The sequence below is a fragment of the Acomys russatus genome, chromosome 8 (assembly GCF_903995435.1).
Source record: "Acomys russatus chromosome 8, mAcoRus1.1, whole genome shotgun sequence".
Lineage (NCBI taxonomy): Eukaryota > Metazoa > Chordata > Mammalia > Rodentia > Muridae > Acomys > Acomys russatus.
Genome location: NC_067144.1, coordinates 29,081,291 through 29,101,992, shown reverse-complemented (window position 1 = coordinate 29,101,992; position 20,702 = coordinate 29,081,291). Strand labels below are relative to the sequence as shown.

At 44.4% G+C, this 20,702-nt stretch overlaps 1 protein-coding gene across 1 annotated transcript; it reads left to right on the top strand.

Annotated features, from left to right (window-relative positions):
* The first annotated feature begins 7,545 nt into the window (after positions 1–7,545).
* Tagln3 (transgelin 3) lies at positions 7,546–20,252 on the top strand. Its single transcript, XM_051149994.1, has 4 exons — positions 7,546–7,927; positions 8,967–9,141; positions 18,450–18,552; positions 19,789–20,252. Exons 1-4 carry the CDS (start codon positions 7,748–7,750, stop codon positions 19,928–19,930), a joined length of 600 nt encoding a protein of 199 aa, XP_051005951.1. The 5' UTR covers positions 7,546–7,747; the 3' UTR covers positions 19,931–20,252.
* Positions 20,253–20,702: the final 450 nt, after the last annotated feature.

Here is a 20,702-nt window from a genome sequence, read left to right as displayed (position 1 = left end):
TTAAGGGACTCCCATTGTGGCCAGAAATATCAAAGTAGCTCACTGTGCTTACATCAACTCTGCAAACACTGTTTTGTGCTGACTCCTGGTTTCTTCCCAGGAGCCCAGAATGTGGAGCAGAGACTACTACGTCTGTGTGTAGTCCCTGGAAAGCCCCTTGACACTCTTAACAAGCTTCCTTGTGGATGGCGTCACATGAGCTGCTACAGCACTGCGGGAGACCCAGTTTCAGCCTGTGTGACTCCAGTGTGGATTCTTGGAAGCTTTTCCCCAGTTTCCCTGGGCTTCACCCCATGTGCCTTTTTCCTTACTTCTAAAACCAGTGGATATTTGATTTCCTAACAGGAAGATCTCAATTTGGAATGGGATTTTTATCATGTTTACACAAATATTCAATGTCCTACCTCCACCTCAATTTTTTTTTATAAAAGGCAAACCTTTTTAAAAAATTAATTTGGCAGGAGTTGGCATCATAGAATTCAAATGAGATTAATTTGATATTTTCACCATCAAGTGAAACTTCCATTACCAGGCATGGGTTGCACCTAATTGAACTATTGGCCAATGGGGCCCCCCCATAGAAACTCCCAACCAACTCAGGCTATTTGCCAAGGCTGCCCCACAAACTGAAGGTAAGATCATATTGCTGAAGATAATAATTGCACATCTCATTGAACACAGATATTGAGCTGGTGTCTAACTAGAACTTTCACCCTTACTGACCAGTGTTTGTGGTACTGAAAGGTGCTCTTCACACTCCCAGAGGAGAAAGGTAACCACCACCTCAGCTACAAACCCTGTGATGTTCAACAGTGACCTCATGATACACTGGGACAGTGATGGTGCAAATGTGGGAGTAGCCAGCCACCATCTGACTGGATGTAAGGCCCACTTCAAGAGATGGAACCTGTGCCTAACACTGCTCAGTGGCCAAGAAACTGAGACTAGATAGGCCATGGCACTGTGGGAAAACAAAACTACTGTTTTCCTAAAGGAACATAGCAATAATGTCACCCCTAGTGACATTCTGCTATTCCCATTGATAAGTGCTCAGCCATCATCGAAGAAGTATCCTCTTGTAATAGATAGGAATTAACAGAGATTCACAACTGGACAAGGTACAGAGAGATTTTGGGACACTTAGTCTTAACTGAGTGTCTTCATTAAATCCCCCAGCCTTTAGGATGTTATTTGGAAGAGGAGGTAGAAAGACTGTAATAGCAAGAGGGGATCTACGGCACCAAAGAAACAGTGTCTTTAGACAAAACAGGATTGACTTATATGAGAACTTACAGAGACCTGGGCAGCATGCACAGGTTCAAGCCAAACAGTCCTAGCACTGGCAGGGATGAAGGGGGTGTGGCCAGGAGTTTTTGTCCCTAACCAAGAAGCTGTCTCCAATTGGCAACTGCTTATAAAGGACAAATTAGTGTTCTCCATTGGAATGTCACTGGGTCTGTAAACCACACTTAAGTGTAGGCCCCATGCCCAGCATAGATAGCCAGCACAAAACAAACTCAATGATATTTGGTAGATTTTTGTTTGTTTATTTCCTATTACTTTGTTTGGCATTAACAAAAAAAAAAAAAAAAAAAATCTTACTAGTCTTTTGATTGTATATGATGGTCTACAGTTTTGTTGTTTCATGGGTTTTATTTTTGTGTGTGGTGTGTATCTGTGTTCCTTGTGCTTTTTCTTTATTTTTGTGTTTTTCTGGGTTTTGTTTGCTTCTTTTAATGGCCTGTTTCCTAAAGAGACAGAGAATGAAGGTGTGGAGTTAGATGGGTGAGGAGGTAAGGAGGATCTAGGAGGACATGGGGGAGATGAAACTGATTAGAATATGGTGTGTGAAATTTTCAATTAAAAATTGATAGTATTTAGTATGTTTTAATACAATATCGATGAGCATGTGTGTGCGTGCATGTGTTTGACACTCGGGCCAGTTTTCCTGAAACTATTCTGTGCTGAGTATTCAGTGGTATGTGAAATGCACTGAATGAAATGCTGGAAGTGACAGCAGTTCCATATGCCTTACCTGAAATTTCAATATGCTTTTCAAAGTGACAAGTGTTAGAGTTATTTTGATAACTCTCAGTTTCTCTCTTAACCCATCTATCACATAAATGTTTATATTTGTTAACAATAAGTTTCACAACACAATAACTGAGCAGTTATTACTCTATTCTTAACCCTCTAAACTAATCTGGTTTCCTCCCAGTGTACATCCCAGAGGTACTTTAATTTTGTAGCTTTCCTTGCTCCAGCTCCTCTTCTGTTGTCTCTTGGACCTCTCCTGTGCCTGAATCCCTTAATTCCTCCCCTGGCTGGCAGGAAGTCCAGCCCTGTTCTCTCCTCCTGCTCAGTAATTGGCTGTAAGCTGTTTTATTGGCATATCTGGGACAATTGGGGAATGGTGCTTACACAACATTGAGACAGGAAATTCTCAGAACAAAGGTTGTAACCAGATATGCAGGAGGGGTACAGAAATCAGCATTTGAATTGCACAATACCTAATTCACAGACAAGCTCCTACTGAACAATTCAAACGTACAGAAAGAAGAGATATGGCAAATCACCAAGAAAAGAAATGTTAATCAAAGACGTATAATATCCTTTGCCTTTGCTTTGCCTTCCAAACATCTGATGCTTATCTAAACAGCATTCAAGCCCCTAAGAAGCCAATAAAACATCTAGAGAGAGCTCTGAGCAAGGCTGAGTTTTATAAAACATGGTGGTAGAGCTAAAAGAGTATCATTCCCAGGACAATCCCTGAAGTAAGTATGCCAAATGGTCACTGGATTTGGAACAGTTGAAAAAGAGCACTGATGCACACCTTTAATCCCAGCAATTGGGAGGCAGAAACAGGTGGATTTGTGAGTTCAAGTCTAGTTTAATCTACAGAGTAAGTTCTTAGATAGCCAGGGCTGCACAGAAAAACTCTATCTCAAAACAAGACAAGCAAAAACAAAAGAAAGAAAAGAAAAAGATTAGTAACTCATTCTTTTAGAAGAACAAAAGTGAGTGAACGTTAAATACGACCATCTCCTGCTATTTCAGAGGATTATTTCCAGCACCCTCTGGGACCCTCAAAATTGCAAAATGCTGAAAGTCCTCATGTAGAGCACAGGAGTATTTGCATACATCCCTTGCGCATCACCTAGAACACTGCATTATTTCTAGAGTACTTAGAATACTACAGTGCAAAGACAAAAATAACTATTTCTTGTGCTGTGCTTCTTAAGGGGCAATAAGGAAAAACATACATTTTCAAGATAAAATATCTTTCTACTTGTTCTTCTTTTTCTTGTTCCTCCTCTTTCTCTTCTTCCTCTCCCTTCTCTCTTCCTTTCCTTCTTCTTCTTCTTCTACTCGGATGGCCTCAAACTCATGGTCCTGCTTCAACCTAATTTTGGAATTACAGGCATGCACTCAACTGCTATACTAGTTCCAGACAACGGTTTTGTTTTTGTTTTGTTTCGCTTTAGGTCGGGGTTTCTTGTCTTGTTTTGGTTTTGATATTTGTAATTGGATTTGATCTTTTTAATGTGGACTCTTTAGATATGGAGGACCAACTACCTATTTGAAGATCCCCATTCTTTAAAAAAAAAGATTATTTTATGTTTATATACGTGTATCTGCATGGATTCATGTGTGCCATATGCATACAAATGCCAGAGGAAGCCAGCTGATGGTGTTGAATTCCCAGAAACTAGAGTTGCCTGATTTATGGGGGGAAAAAAGATATAGAGACTATATGTAGAAAAATACAGGCAGGTTTTTAAACTAAATATATATATTTTATTTTTTATTTTTTATTTTTTATTTTTTTTTTTTTATTTTTAAATATATATATTTTAGGGAACCATATTATTTCTTGTTTTGTCTAGTTTATACTTTTATTTTCAGGGGGTCACTGATAGTTTAGCTTTCTTCAGCCAACTAAAGAAGCTCACTGGGTCTTCATTCATAGCTGCCTTCAGCCATACAAGGTCTGAAGCTTGTTGGTTTCTCTTCAAAGGCCCTGACTCAGCCCCGTGCGTCCTTTCCCAGGATGCTGATTCCTAGGTTCTGTACCATGACAGTGCTGTGCCCATGAGCTACTGATAAAATTGCCTCGAAATCCTCACCTAATATGTCGGCCTCTTTCTTTCAAAAGAGCATTGAGTTTGAACTTATTTTAGCATCATTTATCCTCAAACTTCCCTGACAAGGCGCCTGAATTCGTCTGGGCCTCTGCCTTCCTTTCCCATCTTGTAATGCTAATTTTCTTTTAGTTCTGGCCTTGACGTTCTTTTCATGGTACTTCCTTGAGTGACATCACCCAGGCTTATGGTTTTAACTACTACCTTCAAGCAGATGACTCAGGCACATTTCTATCACTTAGATGTTTCTCTCAAACACCAGACTAATAAAACAACTGCCTGATGAACTCAGACAGATCATGGGACTCTCAAAGTAGCAGGACCAAATTTTATTATCTCTCTTCTTTGTACACTACCCTGCCTGTGAGTCCTTCTGTAGCAAATAACGCCACTATTAATTCTGTTACATCAGTCAAATGTGTGAGTCTCTTTCCTTCCACCCAACTAAGATCTGATGGTTTTCTTTCTCCTGAAAATGGTCAAACTCTCTCGCATGGCAAATCAATGTAAGGCTGGTAAGCGCTTAACAACCGGATTTTAACTGTTGGTTCTTGTCACCATTCCTGGCATATGTGTTCTCATCAAGAATTTGAAACTGCCTCTGTGACATCTCTAAAAGCAAAGCTGAGAAGAAATGTTCAGGACCACACAATTACATAGTGTGTACCACCTGTAGAAATATAAACACAGATGCCCTCAAGAACATAGAATATTGGGAAATGTAAAAAGAAAGAAAGAGCAATTCATTTTGAGTACTTAATTTTAAAATATAATTTACTTATGTAATCTGATAATGTGATGCCAAAGTTTACTAACTGACCCTGAAAATTACCCATAGACCCTTACAAGCAAGCACATTGCTTCATTACTTGTAGCTTGCCTGACATTCCAGCCTTAGTTTTCTGTGTGTTTCATTTAGTCTTATGATTTGCTAATTCTAAGACTTTTTCACCTTTTTAAAAATAAATATTAATTTTAAGTACTTATTTTAAGTGCATAGGTGCTTCACCTGCGTTTATATCAGTACATTGCCTTCATGCAACGCTCACAGAAGCCAGAAGAGAGAACTGAAGTTACAGACAGGTATTAGCTGCCAAGCAGGTGCTGGGAATTGAACCTGGGTCCTCTGGCATAGCTGCCAGTGCTCCTAACTGTCGAACAATCTCTCCAGCCTCTGTTTTTCTTTTCTTTTCTTATTTTTTTTCCCAGCCTCTGTTTTTCACCTTCATATATAAATTGCTTTTATCAGCGACAGGCCTTCTGCTTCACGCACCCATCTGACAAATGCCTATTTATCGTTTGGTGCTTAAGTCATGTTAGTGATGGACATTGTCTCTAATTCCCTTCTCCCTTCCCCTAGATACACCATGGCATCTGGCTGACATTTATTCTTGACAAATTCAGCTTTGACACTAGACCAACTTAGCGTATTTCATTTATTATTATTATTATTTGTATCTCACATACATAACTAAGCCTTTAAAATAAGTTAAAGGTAGGCTTGGTGGTTCATGCTTGTAATCTCAGTGTTAGAGGACTTACAAAGGATCAAAAGTCTAAGTTGGCCTGAGCTGAACCTGTTAAAAAAAAAAAAAAAAAAAAGAAAAAAGGAAAAGAAAGAAGCGTATTACTATAATGCTAATAAGCATCCAGCAAATTCAGGGTTGAACTAATTTACATTGTCACCCGCCGAGCATCAGACATTTTCCCCCCCTCTGAAGGCTTCCTCTGGCAGCAGGAAGAGGAGGCAAGCTCACTTCGGAATTGCTTCTAGTAGTGGAGAAAGAAACGAGCTTCAGTCCCCCAAGTTTCAGGTCAGAACCACCATTATTGTTGCCACCCGTGAGTTCTGCAGATGCTCTTCCTACTCTACCCTTTGCTCTAAGCTCCGAGTCTCTGATACAGATCTGTGTCTTTAGGCCTCTCGCAACTGAGATTCCATGAAACACCAAGCAAGGCCTGCATTCCTTAGCTTGCTTGGTCTTCTTAAACTGACATTCTAAATGCTGGAGTGTTTTCTCGGAAAGAGCTGGCTTTCTGAGTTCTTTGTCCCCAGGCTGTCACTTAACTCACCACCAAGTTTCCTCAAGCAAGCTGGTGATTTACCTACTAAGTAGCCATGTTCCTTTAGTCCAGGCCTCAACTAGCAGTAATGTGATGTCTGCGGGTAATGTTATGCCTGGCTCTAATCAATTCCTCACAGGAATTGATTATCCCCATTAGAATTGCTCATTCTATCGTTTTGAGCCAATTTTATCATCCCATTGTAAAGCCATACTAATATTTTTCAAGTCCAGCATTTGACACAGTTTAAACACTTGATAAGTATCTGTTGAATGAGGGTACAAGGCAAAGAACAAACATTTGGAATGGAAGTATCCAGGGACAAAACAGCTGACGTGAGAAGCCATCTTTACCTCCATCCAGCCTATACTTCTTGGGAACAAACTGCCAAGCGCTTTAGCTCTTAAGACATGTTCAGGCCAGATTAAACCAAATGACTTTCCTAATTTCTTGTTTGCTCATGTCAGAGTGGAATGACTGTTAAAATGCATGTCCCTGGCACTTCCGAACCTTTGCAATTTACAAAAGCTTTTAGGACATTGACAGACTTTTATTGAATTACAAAATTTGTCCTGTATGTTTCTGTTTAAAAATAGCATTAAAAGGTTTATCCCTTGAATAGAGACAAATCAAGACGCGGAGGTTTTCCACCAGTTAGAAGTTTCTGGATGAAACTGGGCTGACAGCTTAAGAAGGAAATGATTTCAGCTTCCAGTGCCCCCCCCCCATCCCAACCCCCACTCTGTCCTGCCCATAGCAACTGTCACTTCAGTGTAAGGTTAAAGTAGTTTGACTATTCCTGGCAGATGGACACTTAGCAGAATGGAGAGGCCCAAGTCCCCTCAGGCAGCTGTGTCGGGCCTTGGACACAATGCTGGTTCCCCAGTGGCGGAGAAAGGATTCTGCAGCAGGAAGAAAAAAAAAAGCGCTCAGCGGGAGGCAAGCGGGCTTGCCTGACTAGGAGAGGGTTGGCTTTGGAGGGCTCTTAGCAACAGCCCTGGTTTGACCCTCCTCAACCGTGAGAAAATCAAATCAGAGCCTCTTGCTTCCAGTCTCCATGCACGGTCAACGGGCAGCCGATTGTCGAGACATCCTTTCTCCCTCCTGTTAATTACCAGCTCTGGGAATCTCACGCAAAGTGCTGCTGAGAGGGGGAGCAAGCAAGCATCGCCCACTCCCACCCCCACCGGCTGTCTGGAGGTTCAGGCTCACTAGTGAGTCCGTGTACATCATCCGGTCTGCCTGACAGGCAAGACTGGGGGCGGGGGTTTCCAGCCGCCACCACCCTCCCTCCCCTGGGCCGGCCGGGGCTTTATTCTATAGTCCGTGGCGCGTGGCTGCGCTTTTCTTCCCTGTTTGTAGGTGAAACCCCATTGGCTTCATTGGCTCCTTGATTTAAACCACGCCCGGCTTTCGGCCCGCTTTGCTGCAGCTGGGCTCGGCCTCCCAGCCACATCCCAGCCGGGTTCTCAGGAAACCCGGGGGACTGCTGTGGCTGCTATTGTGTGGATGCCTCGCGTGTCCTCTCTTCTCTTCCAGGAATGGCTAACAGGGGCCCGAGCTATGGCTTAAGCCGAGAGGTGCAGGAGAAAATCGAGCAGAAGTATGACGCGGACCTGGAGAACAAGCTCGTGGACTGGATCATCCTGCAGTGTGCTGAAGATATAGAGCACCCGCCCCCGGGAAGGGCCCATTTTCAGAAATGGTTGATGGACGGGACGGTAAGGCGAGCAGGGATATTTGTTGCTGGGGCAGTGGACTAGGAAGCCGTCTTGGGGCCCTTTCTTTCCAAGTGAGCCTCCCTCCCCCTCCGGGGGATCCTCTGTTGCCAAGGTCTGGGTCTCACCGGGATGGGCATGCCTTTATTTCTCTAGAGCTGTAAGACTGAGGTCTCTGAAGAATTCCCTAGCTAGTTTAGAGGATTCTCCTCCCATTTGAGTATCAAGCTTCCTTCTGAGCTGTAAGCAAAATTGAAGCCCTTTTGATTCTTCCCTTTGAGAGTAGAGCTAAGCACTGCCATGTGATCACCTCAGCCTTCTTGTGCATCAGCCTTCCTAGGGCTTTTCTTACCCCTGGGGAAACCAACTGGTTACCGGGTGAAACAAAGGAAAGGGGTCAGGCTAGCCAACTTGACATCCTCTAGGGAAGCCGAGCCCCTTGGAGATGTTCAGGGTCTCTTGAGCAGCCGAGTTCCCATGAGCGGGAGGGAATCCTTATTTACAAGCTGTTCTGCCCAGATGCTGTGTGTTTGGGTTCCAGGGGGACATCTCAGCTGAGTCAGGCAAGCCCATCTTTTCTGGCAGGCTATGATTTACTGTTACATAACTGCCATCCCACCCATGTGTTGGGGAGCTCAGGGCTTGGCTTCCAAGAGTCTGTGGGAAGACCCGGTTGGTTCAGTTATTTTGCACAACGTAAACTCCTAGGGTGACTTAGTGAAGACAGCAGATCCCAGAGAGCAGATCAGAATCTTTCCCCCATGAGCCTCCAAAGCATCCTCCATTAAGAATATGAGATCATGTCCTCATCCCTCATCACCCAGCATCATTAACAAGGAGGGAATAGGGCTCCGGCTGCAAGACTGGGGTCAGCTACTGCCTAGAAATGAGCTACCTGGGGGTGGTCGTGTGTGTGTGTGTGTGTGTGTGTGTGTGTGTGTGTGTGTTGTGTGTGTGTGTGTAAAGTTGCACTGCTCACTTCTGACTTTTGACATTTATTGCAAAGGGAAACACTGATCCTCTGTCCCCACACTCCCTTCAGGTCCTGTGCAAGCTGATAAACAGTTTATATCCACCAGGACAAGAACCCATCCCCAAGATCTCAGAGTCCAAGATGGCTTTTAAGCAGATGGAGCAGATCTCTCAGTTCCTGAAAGCGGCGGAGGTCTATGGTGTCAGGACCACTGACATTTTTCAAACAGTGGATCTATGGGAAGGTAAACAGCCCTTCTGTCTTTGGGTCTGTTTTCCCTGGACTCCTGTCCCTGTCTCTCCTCTTTTCTCTATCATGTGTTTGTAAAAGCCGGTCACATAGGGCTTCCCTGTGCTGCTTGGGCAAGGTTGGGGGAGGGGAAATGTGTTACCAGCTGCCATCCCAGGGACTATGTTGGCCTTCCTGTTTATGATGCTTTACAGATAGAGGTCCTGGCCTACCAAAGGCACTTGCTAGGAATAAGGCAAGTACCTCCGCAAACTAGCCACTAGGGTGTCAGCGAAAGCATCCACAAAGAAGGAGCAAGCTGGTTACACAGAAATCCTTTCCTCTAGTGAGCCTTCCCTAACAAATCACACTTAGTGGGGGAGAGGGGAGGCAGGAGGGAGTGAGCACTCTCCTGACTCACTAGCAGCAGCCGGGCTTACAGACAAAGCCATCTGGTGCTCCTCTGTCACTCAGAGGAAGAAGTAACACTCCATCTTCTTGTTAAGCGACTATCCAGAGCATGCTCACTGTACCATCTAGGTGGGGACTCTGCTCAGGGAGACTACTAAATGATTTTCATGTTCACATTTGGGAACTTGGCTTGGGGAGAAAAGTCTCACAAAGCTCTGTAGAGTGAATCTCATCTCTGGCCCTCTATAGCAATCCACCGCTATGGTAGAAAAGGGCATGGAAGGAAGAAGTTATTGCCGGAGACTTTGAGGGGCCAACGGTCATCAGGCTTCAAGTCCCTTTTAGTGAAAATGTGCACCATCAGCCTTACAGACACAGCTCGGCCTTCCTGAGGGACAGAGAGGCTGACTAACTGCTGATTGACTGGCATGCTCATTGTCACTGGCTGTCACAGTGCAGCCTAAAGGATTCCCTGTGTGGTGACCCCAATGGCTCTGCTGACAGTGAGAGTGGAATAGCGCTGCTTTGATCAAGAGGTGTGGGTATTCTAAGGGCAAAATAAGTTTCCAGCAGAAGACATTCTACCCAGCAAATTATTAAGAAAGGGGGGAAAAGCCACTTCCTTCATCCTCACAATTACCTCCGTTCACAGTGAGCTCCCGTTTTGTGTTTCTTCCACGGGTGTGTAGTTCTTGTATTTTGCTAGTACATAGAAACTCAGTTATCTGAAAAGCTGGCTAGGCCATTAGACCTCATGTGCATTTGCTTCCATTCTCTGTGGGACATCTCCATTGAGGCTTGATTCCCAGGTCAAATTTATGGAGATTCCCCTCCTGTTAATAACAGTTTCTTTTTGCTGATATTATCCATCACTAGCTGCAACAGCACAGCGATTAAGAGCTTTTCTGGCCAATGTCACACTGTTCTTCTAACTAAACTATGAAGGAAGTGCTCTCAACCTCCCCATGGCACAGATAATGACACCTGCCTGCCCCTGGTTATGTCTGTGTCCTCCCCAGACCTGAGACTGCCCTAGGCTCTAAGGCCAAAACATACGATGTTACTCAACAGGCCACACCATTCTCTGGCGGGGGGCCTCAGCTCCCTTCATCTAGACCGTGAATGTGCTGCTGAGTCATAGCAGTGACTAGCTGTTGATGCTGGGGAGACAGAGGAGGACACAGGAGGAGGAATCAAAGCTCTGCGAAACCAATAAGTAGGCTGTCAGAGCAAATGAGATCAATCCTGGTGAGCACCCACAGGCAGGAAGTATGTAGGGGGCAGAACACTGGAGATATGTGGGAGGTGGGGTCTGAACGGAGCCTTCCCACCAATGTTACTGAAGAACTAGCTTTACTTCCTTTCTGTCTTTGTCCAAACACCATGGAGAGTAGCTTTATACTCGGGGTGGGGTACTCAAAACAAGAGAAGGAAGAACAAGTGGTGATTCGGGGTGAACATATGTACAGCTTTATACACCCGCACACTCTGTCTGTTAGATACTCCTGGAGAAAGAAGAAAGCTGGGAGGCATAAATGTTGCTGGGGGAACCTGAGATGTATCTTTGACTATGATGATACTTTTAGGTAAAAAGAACAAGACAGACCATACAAGTCGCCATCCTTGATATCCTGCCACATCCCTGCCCCTATGCAAAAAAGGACAGGACTTTAAATGAAATAAGAATCTTTCTAAAGGTGCTGTGATTGGCAGGCCACAGAAACATGGGGTGAGCTACACAAGAGGTAGAGATGTGCAAGAGAGAAAACAGGGAAGGAGATACGGAAGAGTTTCCAAATGGCTTCCTGGAAGCCCCGGGGATGGCTGAGATTGAAGAAGATGGATTTTTGTCTCCTGGACGGGAGACTTGCTATTTCCCAGGGCCATGTCTGAAGCTCAGGCAGGAGCTGCTCACTACACTTCGGGGTGTAGGAGTAGAGAGCAGGTTGTTTTGAACAGAGAAGTGGGTGGGGTGGCGTTGGTGGCAGAGACCATGGCGTGGACATGTGAGGCTTCTGGCCCTTGCTGCTGCAGCTATTTGTAACACACAATGTGGGTAATGACTAAACTGTAATCAAAGAGCAGGGTCGGTGTGTGTTTATGCGACAGCCTGTGTGAGGATGTGCACTGTCACAGAGACAATAGGCATCAGGCAACCATCTGTATATCTTGTCACAGTCGCTCTGACTGGGGTTGCAATTGTGCCCCCACGTTTCAGGTACTCCTGCTAATTCGGGATTCCCTGCACCACAACTGTGGTGGCTGTGGCTGCTTTGGGTCTACCCCTTCCACTTCCTAGACACTTCCCTTCCTCCTCTGCAGGTGCTTTATGCTTGACTGCTCTCAGCACCCCATTTCCTTTGCTTGGCATGTGCTTCCTAAGCACTACTCTGTTGGTCCACGATGGTACAGTGCCTTTCCAAGCTGCTTCTGTATTGCAGACCAGTAAAGCTGCAGGAGCCCAGGCTTGCCAAATGCCTTCTCATTTAAACGTCAGTTTCTCATGCAGGCACGGCCCCAGAAGCACCCATCACCCCTGAACCACCCTCTTTAGATACATTGTTTGGAAGAGGCTTGGGATCGATAAAGATTCTTCCAAAAGAAACCTAGGTGACAGCTCGATCATGGAGATATTCAGATAATGTTACCAAAGCCTATTGGAGAAGGGCCAGAGTGAGCATCTTTATTGGTGATGGAGAAAGGTGAGGACCATTGAAAGGGATGGAAAGGAACTGGAGACGTTTTCTCTGTGAGGAGAAAAAGTAAATGATCTGGTAGGTTCCTTTTAGATTTGTCACAGAGGCCTGTAAAGGACAGGGGTGGGGCTGTCTCAGCTATGCTTCACAAGGAAGGATGCTACAGACAAGCCTGTAGCATCTTTGCTATGAATACTAAAGGAGACTGGAGAAAGGTAGCATCAATAAACCGTATCTGTATGTGCATAGTAGGAAGAAATCATGCAAGAGTGAGTGAGTATTCTGGTCTGAGGTCTGGTCAGAAAGACTTCAGTGAGACTATCTTGGGAGATGTCATGAAGCCCAGGCTCCCAAGTCAGAAACTAGACAACCTGGACCAAACCTATGTGCCATAACTCATCAGTTAAAATGTCTAAGCTTCGAATTTCTCCTGCACCAAATGGGGATGATAAAGCCTATTTCATAGAATTGATCTGAGGAACAAAAGAGGTGATGTGTCAGATGTGCTCAGGTGGTGACTGATAAATTGTGGTACAAGGAATGTCACTGGACAGCCCATTCTAGGACTAACAGAAAGGGTGGAGACTGGAAAGACACAGATTTCTTCTTAAAAGATGGGCTTGATTAATAACCACACTTATGAGCTGATAGGGTTGCCTGGATGACCTTCACCTTCTCAGCCATTCATACTTTATTGACTTTTCCATTTAGTGGTCATTGAACTTGCCATCTTTCCCAATGATACATTGCACTGCCAGTTTCAGACCCAGTAGACCTTGGTAGAATGAAAATAGCGTGGGTTTTAGAATAGATATGGCGACACCCTTCTTTCCAGTGCATCCCAGTTGTGTGACTCTGTTTATGGCTTTCAACTGCTGGGAGAGCCTTACTTCTCTTCTGTGTATTGGTCTGGCAACCCCAACCCCTAGAGGCATTGTATGGAAGAAACATGTTAAGTCTCTAGCACAATGTATGATTCCTAGTTGCCTAATAAATGTTGACTTTTCTTCTGCTTCTGTGAGCTCATCGGCAATGACCTTTGGGGCTTCTTTGTATAACCACTTACTGTCAGATGTTAAGGGTTCTAAAATGTCAGAGCAGACACTACTCAAAGAGCAATCAACCTGATTATTCTTCTCCGCAATTGCACTGATGGAGGATAATGGATGCATGGTTTTGTGTTGTCTGTTCCCTCCGCCTGATGATGGCTGTCTGGAGGTGTTGCTTACACGGAAGTGTAGGGGACTATCTTAGGAGGTGTCACTACATGGGCTTTGCCTCAACAGCAGATGCAGGAGACACATTTCACCTAGCCTGAGATGATTCAGTGGGTACTGCAAAGCACCTGCTAGTGACCCTGAGATACTGCAAATGCCTGCTCTTCCACCTTCCTCGTCCATTGCAGCGTCCTCAGCTGAATTTACTTGGAAGGGCTGCTGGCAGTTGTATTTTCTGAGCTTTTCTTTTCACAGTGATCACTGAGCTCTAGTGTACATCACAGCCACACGGTATGACTGAGAGACACATTTCTGACATGTTAAGTCTGTGACAAGGCCAAGGATTTGTATTTCTTACCAATTTTGTAGCTGCTGCTGCTTCCCCTAGCCTGGGAACCCCACCTAGAAAGCTGCTCTCTCACAGCTTCCTGTCCTTCCAGCTAGAATGCAAGCAACAAAAAAAAGCCATAAAATCCAGAAGAGTGCTCCGTCAACCTTCTGACAGTTCTCCCTGGGCTGTAGCAATATTTTCTCAGGGAGATGGGAAATGACTTTTCTTTTACCATTGCTTTCTCTGTGGTGTGTATATTAAAAAAAAAAAAAAAAAAAAAAAAAAAAAAAAAACCCAGCTTGTAAGAGTTACCAGACTGGATTGAGACCAATAGAAAATAGTAGTTATGAAAGAAATAATTTAAGACTGGCTTTCAGTGTCAAAAGTACAAACAGAAGATAGTATCAAACATCACTTTTCCAGTTGAAGGACTTCTCCATTGCTTTTGTTGCCCCTTTTTTCTTCTCATTTCCCCATACCATCGCGGCCATCTGGTTGGTACAGGTGTTATAGGTTTTATCATTTCTAAACCTTCACTGATGCAGTGTTAGCACCCAAGGCCCCCGCTCTACAGTAGGGCTCACTCTTGTACATCCTGTGAGTTTAGACAAATGTGTATGATATAATGCAGCACACATTCACTACCCTAAAAATCCTCTGTGGCCCATCATTTTACCCTTTTGCATTATCTGTCCCAGTGATCACTGCTCTTCTTAGTGTCTCCTTGGTTTGGCTTTTTCTAGGGTGTCACTTAGCAGGACACAATGTGTGATCTGTTCAGATTCTGTTATCTCTTTTTTTTTTTTTTTTTTTGGTTTTTTGAGACAGGGTTTCTCTGTGTAGCCTTGGCCATCTTGGACTCACTTTGTAGACCAGCCTGACCTCGAACTCACAGCGATCCGCCTGCCTCTTCCTCCCGAGTGCTGGGATTAAAGGCGTGTGCCACCACGCCCGGCTCTATCTCTCTTTTTTAAAACGCCAAGTCTGATACTAATTTCACGTGATGAAGAAAAGAAAAGAAAATGGCAGCCTGTTAGTACAAGCTTGGCTTCCTCACCTGTGACACGTTCCTTCTCATGTTTGGTGTCCTATTCTTAGGTCATCACCAGAGCTGTCTCCCTCATGGGATGCTTGCATGTAGAAACTTGTCAACATCTGGACACTCTGTCTTCTAGGACTATATGTCTTTATTTTCTTGGGAGCATAATAGTGAGCAGAAGTATCTGCCAAAGGGTCCAGGCATGGCTTTCAGGAAGCAACTCAATTCTAAGTTGGCAGACATTCAGCTTTGATCAAAGTACTGCTAATGATCGGTCTTATTCCTTTGGTTTTGTGGAATATGTCTCTGAAGGAAGGAGCTAGTGCTTAACAAAATTTTATGTAATTTTTAGCGTGTGTCAGATATTATGATATTTAAAAAAAAATAGAGCCAAAAGTTTAGAGTGAGATTCACACGTCCTTCTGACTGTGTACGAATTATCTTGGGAGATTGCCGCAGAATGTGGATGTTTAAGGGGCCTAGGTTACTCTGATGGTCAGGCTAGCTTGGGAGTCACCAGACAAAGCCTATGTTTTTCAGACTGATGGTTTGAGTTACCTGTGGATTATTTACTAAGATTGTTGTAATGTAGACTCCTGGTACTCTCCAAATCAATTTTTCATAGGAAAAACAAACCCTCAATATTTAAAATTCGTATGCTTCCTTTGAAGAAACCCCTCTCTCCCACTCTGCTCACTGCCATAGATAAATAACAAAGTTTAGGAGTGTGCTCTGAAGCAAGCTGGATATGGCCTTTTTTTTTTTTTTTTTTTTTTTTCCCCACTCGCATCGTTTTGAATTAAGAAGCTTGGCTATGACTCAGCAGTTTATGACATAGTACTTTTGTTGTTTTATACCCAGCGCACTGCAGATCTTCCTTGACCTCACTGTTCCTTAACACATTTACATATTTGACCCCTGTTGACAGGAATCAGATTCTGTAAGTGGCCCCAATTCCTGCCACTTGCCCCTTCCATCTAACACAACTCACTTGATCTCAGTTCCTAAGCTGGAAAGAGGCCAGTTTGGACAAGAACTATCTTTCCCATCTCATCAGTCCAAGAATTCTGAAATTCTTCACAAAAGTCTCTGCCAGAAACTATACCAGACACCATAAGAAAATGGGCTGTGAGCTGGCTAAAAGAGAAGACTTCTGGTCACAGAATTACTTAGAATCTTGGTAATTAACCTGATTAGCATATAGGTTCCAACTGTTTTTTTGAAGTTATTTCAGTGAATATATAGCAAAATTATTTCAGACAAAAATACTCAATAACTTATGACCATTTAGGGGATGGCGGCCTTAATCTTATGGTACCCAAGATCAATGCCCAGATTTAGATTATCTGTGTTACCAATGGCCTGACTCCTCTGGTTACCTCTGATCACTGGTTCCTGCCAAGGGACGTGGTTCCCCACACATTTCAAAAAGAGGGAGAGGTGGGGGGACAGCAGTGAAGTGGAGTGACAGTCCAACAGGAGCTAGAGCTGGGCTCTGTTTTACCTGCTGGGTGATTTTGAGAGTGGTAACAGATCTCCCTGAGTTAGCTTTGCTGGTCGCCAGATGGGAAGGAGTGATCCCCACTCTGTAAAGTTAAGATTGCACATGATAAGGCATCTAGCCCATAATTTACATTAAGTCTCTTGCTTTGCAAACTTTCTCTAGAAAAATGAACATCTTAGTTTGTTCTTGTCAAATGATGCCTCGCTCCCTCAGATGTGTTGTCTAGTTCAGTCAACTGTCACTTCCTTGTCTGCTGGACTGAGAGGAGGGTGGCAGTGTTGATTGTATGTTTCCAGGTTCCTGCATCTCTAACCTTTGCCTGTAGCTCAGTCCTTCCTTTCTGAGTTTCTGAGTAAGCACATTAGCCAGCTACTTGTAAAGAAAGCCCACACTACGGTGGTGGAAGAAAGCTTGCAGTTTCACCTGTTGCTTCTGGGTAACGTTTATGGCTGACTTCGACACAGCCCCACATCCTGTACATGCCAGATCTGCTCCTTCAACTGTCAGAACTGTATTCCTGTGCTTTGTGTAAGAACTGGGCTGATTGGCAGACTCTAGCTAAGACTTCCTGTACTTAGTCATTTGTTTCTAGGTTCTCTTTAATAGCTGCCCGTGTAAAAACACACCTACCCACTTCCCTCTGAATGTTACTACTACAAGTGTATTTTTTTTAAAGCAGCCTCTTCTATGGTGACAGTTGCAGAAAGGCATTTCATCTGTGGAAGAGAACAGTTCTCCTAAGAGTGATCTCTGCGTTTCTTCTCTCCAAATTCGTAGTCTTTCTTACACTCTTTTCCTTCTGACCACTAAGAGGTCTCCATCCTCCGGTACCGCAGCTGTTCTCCAAGGCTGAGAGAGTCTCCCTGGCAATGTTTCTTCCATGTACCTATCAGTCGTCCTCACCAGCCTCAAACTCAGGCCAGCACCAGCCTGAAGCAAGTGGTGGGACATGGGTAGGGGAAGCCGTGTGAGGGAAGGAGAAAGGAGACGCTTTTCTGCCTTCTTGGAATACATGAACATCCTGAACAGGACTTCCTTGAAGACCATAATTGTTGATTTCATTACAGGTCATGCTCCATTCTCTCAGTCCGTGGGCCTTTCCCCTGGCAATTCTGTATTCCCTAATGGCTGAGCTGTAGGAAGCAGACCAATGAGAGCACAGATGGCTCACCGTGTCTGACAAGAGCCTTTGAACATCTGCTCTTACCTTTCTCAAGCTCTCACTGGCCCTGTCCCCTCTCTCCTCCGTGCTTTTCTTTCCTGCTTTGCACAAACCTTTGGTCTGCTTCTAAGTTGCAGCCCATGCACACAGGTAGCACCTTCTCTAGCTTGAGACTTGCCAATCATCTTAAACGAAGGAAAGGAGAGAGGGTGGAAGGGGCTGGGCGATTTGAAGGTTCAACTGCCTTCTCTATGGGGGGGAATCTTGCAACCATGTCCCTACTCCTTATGCATGACTATGCCATTACTTCCACGCCCCCCATCCCCCCCCAGGTTCTGCTCTCTCTCTCACATAGCCCAGTGATTTATTGTCTCCATTAGTGCCTTTCATGCATCACACAATAGAGGGCTGTCACTTATGGCTGAAGTGCTCTCTGTGTTGATTTGCTTTTCCCATTTGCCTGTGGACCAGAGCGCAGAGTGAATACTCAATGTGATGAACATGAGTGATTTTTAGAGCCTGCTAAGCCAGATAGAGTTAAAGAGAGGAGCCCCCGGGGTCTGGAGCAGCATTACTGCAAGCAACCAATTTCTCTGCAGTTTCCCTTTCTCTGTCCACTCATGAAGAAAGTGCTATTCTGCAGGCCCATCACCATGGGCCTCCTGAGAAGATCACATAGCTTGCTGAAGCCATGAAGGCCTGGCCCAAGACCAGGGGTGGATCTGTATGTATGTGAGCTGCAAATGTTTGGAGTGTTATTAGACATACACCAGAATGAGAAGGGCCCTCTGGTGTAAATACAAGAATTAACAGGGTTGGGAGTGGGTTTTACATGAGGGCCACTCAGGGAGTCTTATTTGATGTTTTCCCCTTGATTGTAGGCATGCGCAGCCTCCTATACAGCTCCTCCTCCCACAACTCGTGGCCCTGACACACTTGGCTTTAATCTGTCCTTTGATTCCAGGGAAGGACATGGCAGCTGTGCAGAGGACTCTGATGGCTCTAGGCAGCGTTGCTGTTACCAAGGACGATGGCTGCTACCGGGGAGAGCCATCCTGGTTTCACAGGTAAGTCCTTCCCTGCCTTCCACAGATGGACGGAGGAAGGGCCAGATACCCTGGCTACCAAACACTGTCTACAAAGAAGCAAACACTTCTGGTCCCACAACAGGGCCCACTGAGCAAGGAAGACTGATTCTAGCCAACATCCAGGCGGAGCAGGGGCTCTTGGGTTTTCCTGTTAGTTCCCTGCATCCCCTCTCTCTTGTTCCTTTCCTTCTTTCATCTTTTTAATTCTCTTTTATGCATCTAATGAAGATTAAACATGTCCCTTTGCCAAGTACCATCTCAGTTCATAACAGCTAAACTAATAGCTGTTTCCTTGCTCCTCTAAAGTGTCCTGCTCTGGGTTATAAATTATATGATTATTTCAGTCTACTGAAAGGGCCTTTGGAACCTTTTTCTTAAGTGATCTCTTGGCAGTGAGAGTAGAGACAGAGCTGTGCAAACTGAGGAGTTTGGTGGCAGATGAAAGGAATGCTTGTAGCAGCTACTTGGTAATTCACTTAATTCATTTTTCCTAATCCTTTTTTTTGTCATCCTGGAGAAATATAGAAGGAACTAACTTTTGTCCTTTAGATGACCTTGACCTAAAATCCTCTCTGAAACTCATTGGAGTCCTGGCCTTAGTCTTAGAATAATTAAGATGACCTATCATGATCTGTATGGCTGCAAATCCAGATTTATCTACAATTCAGCTCTTTATCAAAATGTGGTGTCCTCTGGACAGGAAATTGAAATTGCTCTTTGAAAAATCCCAAGATTGATTGGGCGGCAAAACAGAGATTAATCGTCAGCCCTGTGTGGGAATCAGGTAACGGGTGAGGAGGTAAAGGCTGAAGGGAAAGATGAAGGGAGAGAGAAGAGCTGAGAGGGAGCTTTCCAGAAGGGCAGCCATAGATTCTCCTTCCTTCCTTCCTTCCTTCCTTCCTTCCTTCCTTCCTTCCTTTCTTCTTTCCTTCCTTCCTTCCTTCTTCCCTCTTTCTTTCTTACTTTCCTTCTTTCTTTTCTAGAACCTCTAAGAATCATCTTGGTTCCTAAAGGATAGGGAACTTGTATGTACTTGTCAGCCACAACTCAGGCTAACACCGAGCTCATAGTTGGTCATAGCTCATGATAGAGTTGTAGGCCAACATGGAGTCTTCTGGTGTGTTTCATTGCCTCAGGTAGAGCCTATGTAACCGTAACATGAGAAGGATTTGAAACTGTCGCATGACATAATCCCATCTCACTCTTTCTGTCCAGGAAAGCCCAGCAGAATCGGAGAGGATTTTCAGAGGAACAACTTCGCCAGGGACAGAATGTCATAGGCCTGCAGATGGGCAGTAACAAGGGTGCCTCCCAGGCAGGCATGACGGGGTACGGAATGCCCAGGCAGATCATGTAAGATGCCACTCATTGCCCCCTGGTAGAGAGGACGAATGCTCCACACCACAGTCCGTGACAAAGAAATAGGTAGTCACCTCTACACCTTCTCTTTCTCAAAGCCTTCTATCCCCTGTTCTTGCAAGTGCTGCATTTCTGCCCGAGAATCCACGCTGCCTACTGCTGCCACCTTTTGTTCATTTAGAACTATGCAAAGACTCCGCTTCCTCTCTCTAACCTCCTGTGCCCTAAGGTCTCTGTTTGTTTGGTTATTTATTTATTTATTTGCCAAAAAATTCTCTCCTTGACTTACAGAACAAACCTAATAAACAACTTAGTCTGTGTTGCAGAGTGTAACTTCATTCTCTGTCAGGGACTTTGCAGATCAGAATGGTTCCTTCCTTTTCCATTCAAGAGGGGTAGTAGAGATGAAATTAGCATAAACTGTATAAAATGGATTAACTATGAGGAAGCTTTTGCAAGATTATTACGTTTTTCTTGGTAATTTCAACAGAAAATTTAGAAACAGCTTTTCCCACTATCAGTCTTAAACTTAAGAGTTCACAAACACTGCCTTTGACCTATGCATGTTCCTTTAAATACCTACTGTGTACTTATAATGTTAGACCTTGTAAGCAAGATAAGCATCTGGGACTCTTGCATAGATACCAGGAAACAGCAGATGGATGGATGGATGGATGGATGGATGGATGGATGGTTTTCTCAAACAATAGTTTAAAAAAAAAACAAGCAGCTTTTTGCTGCTCTTGTGTGAGATGTTGTATAGATCTCTG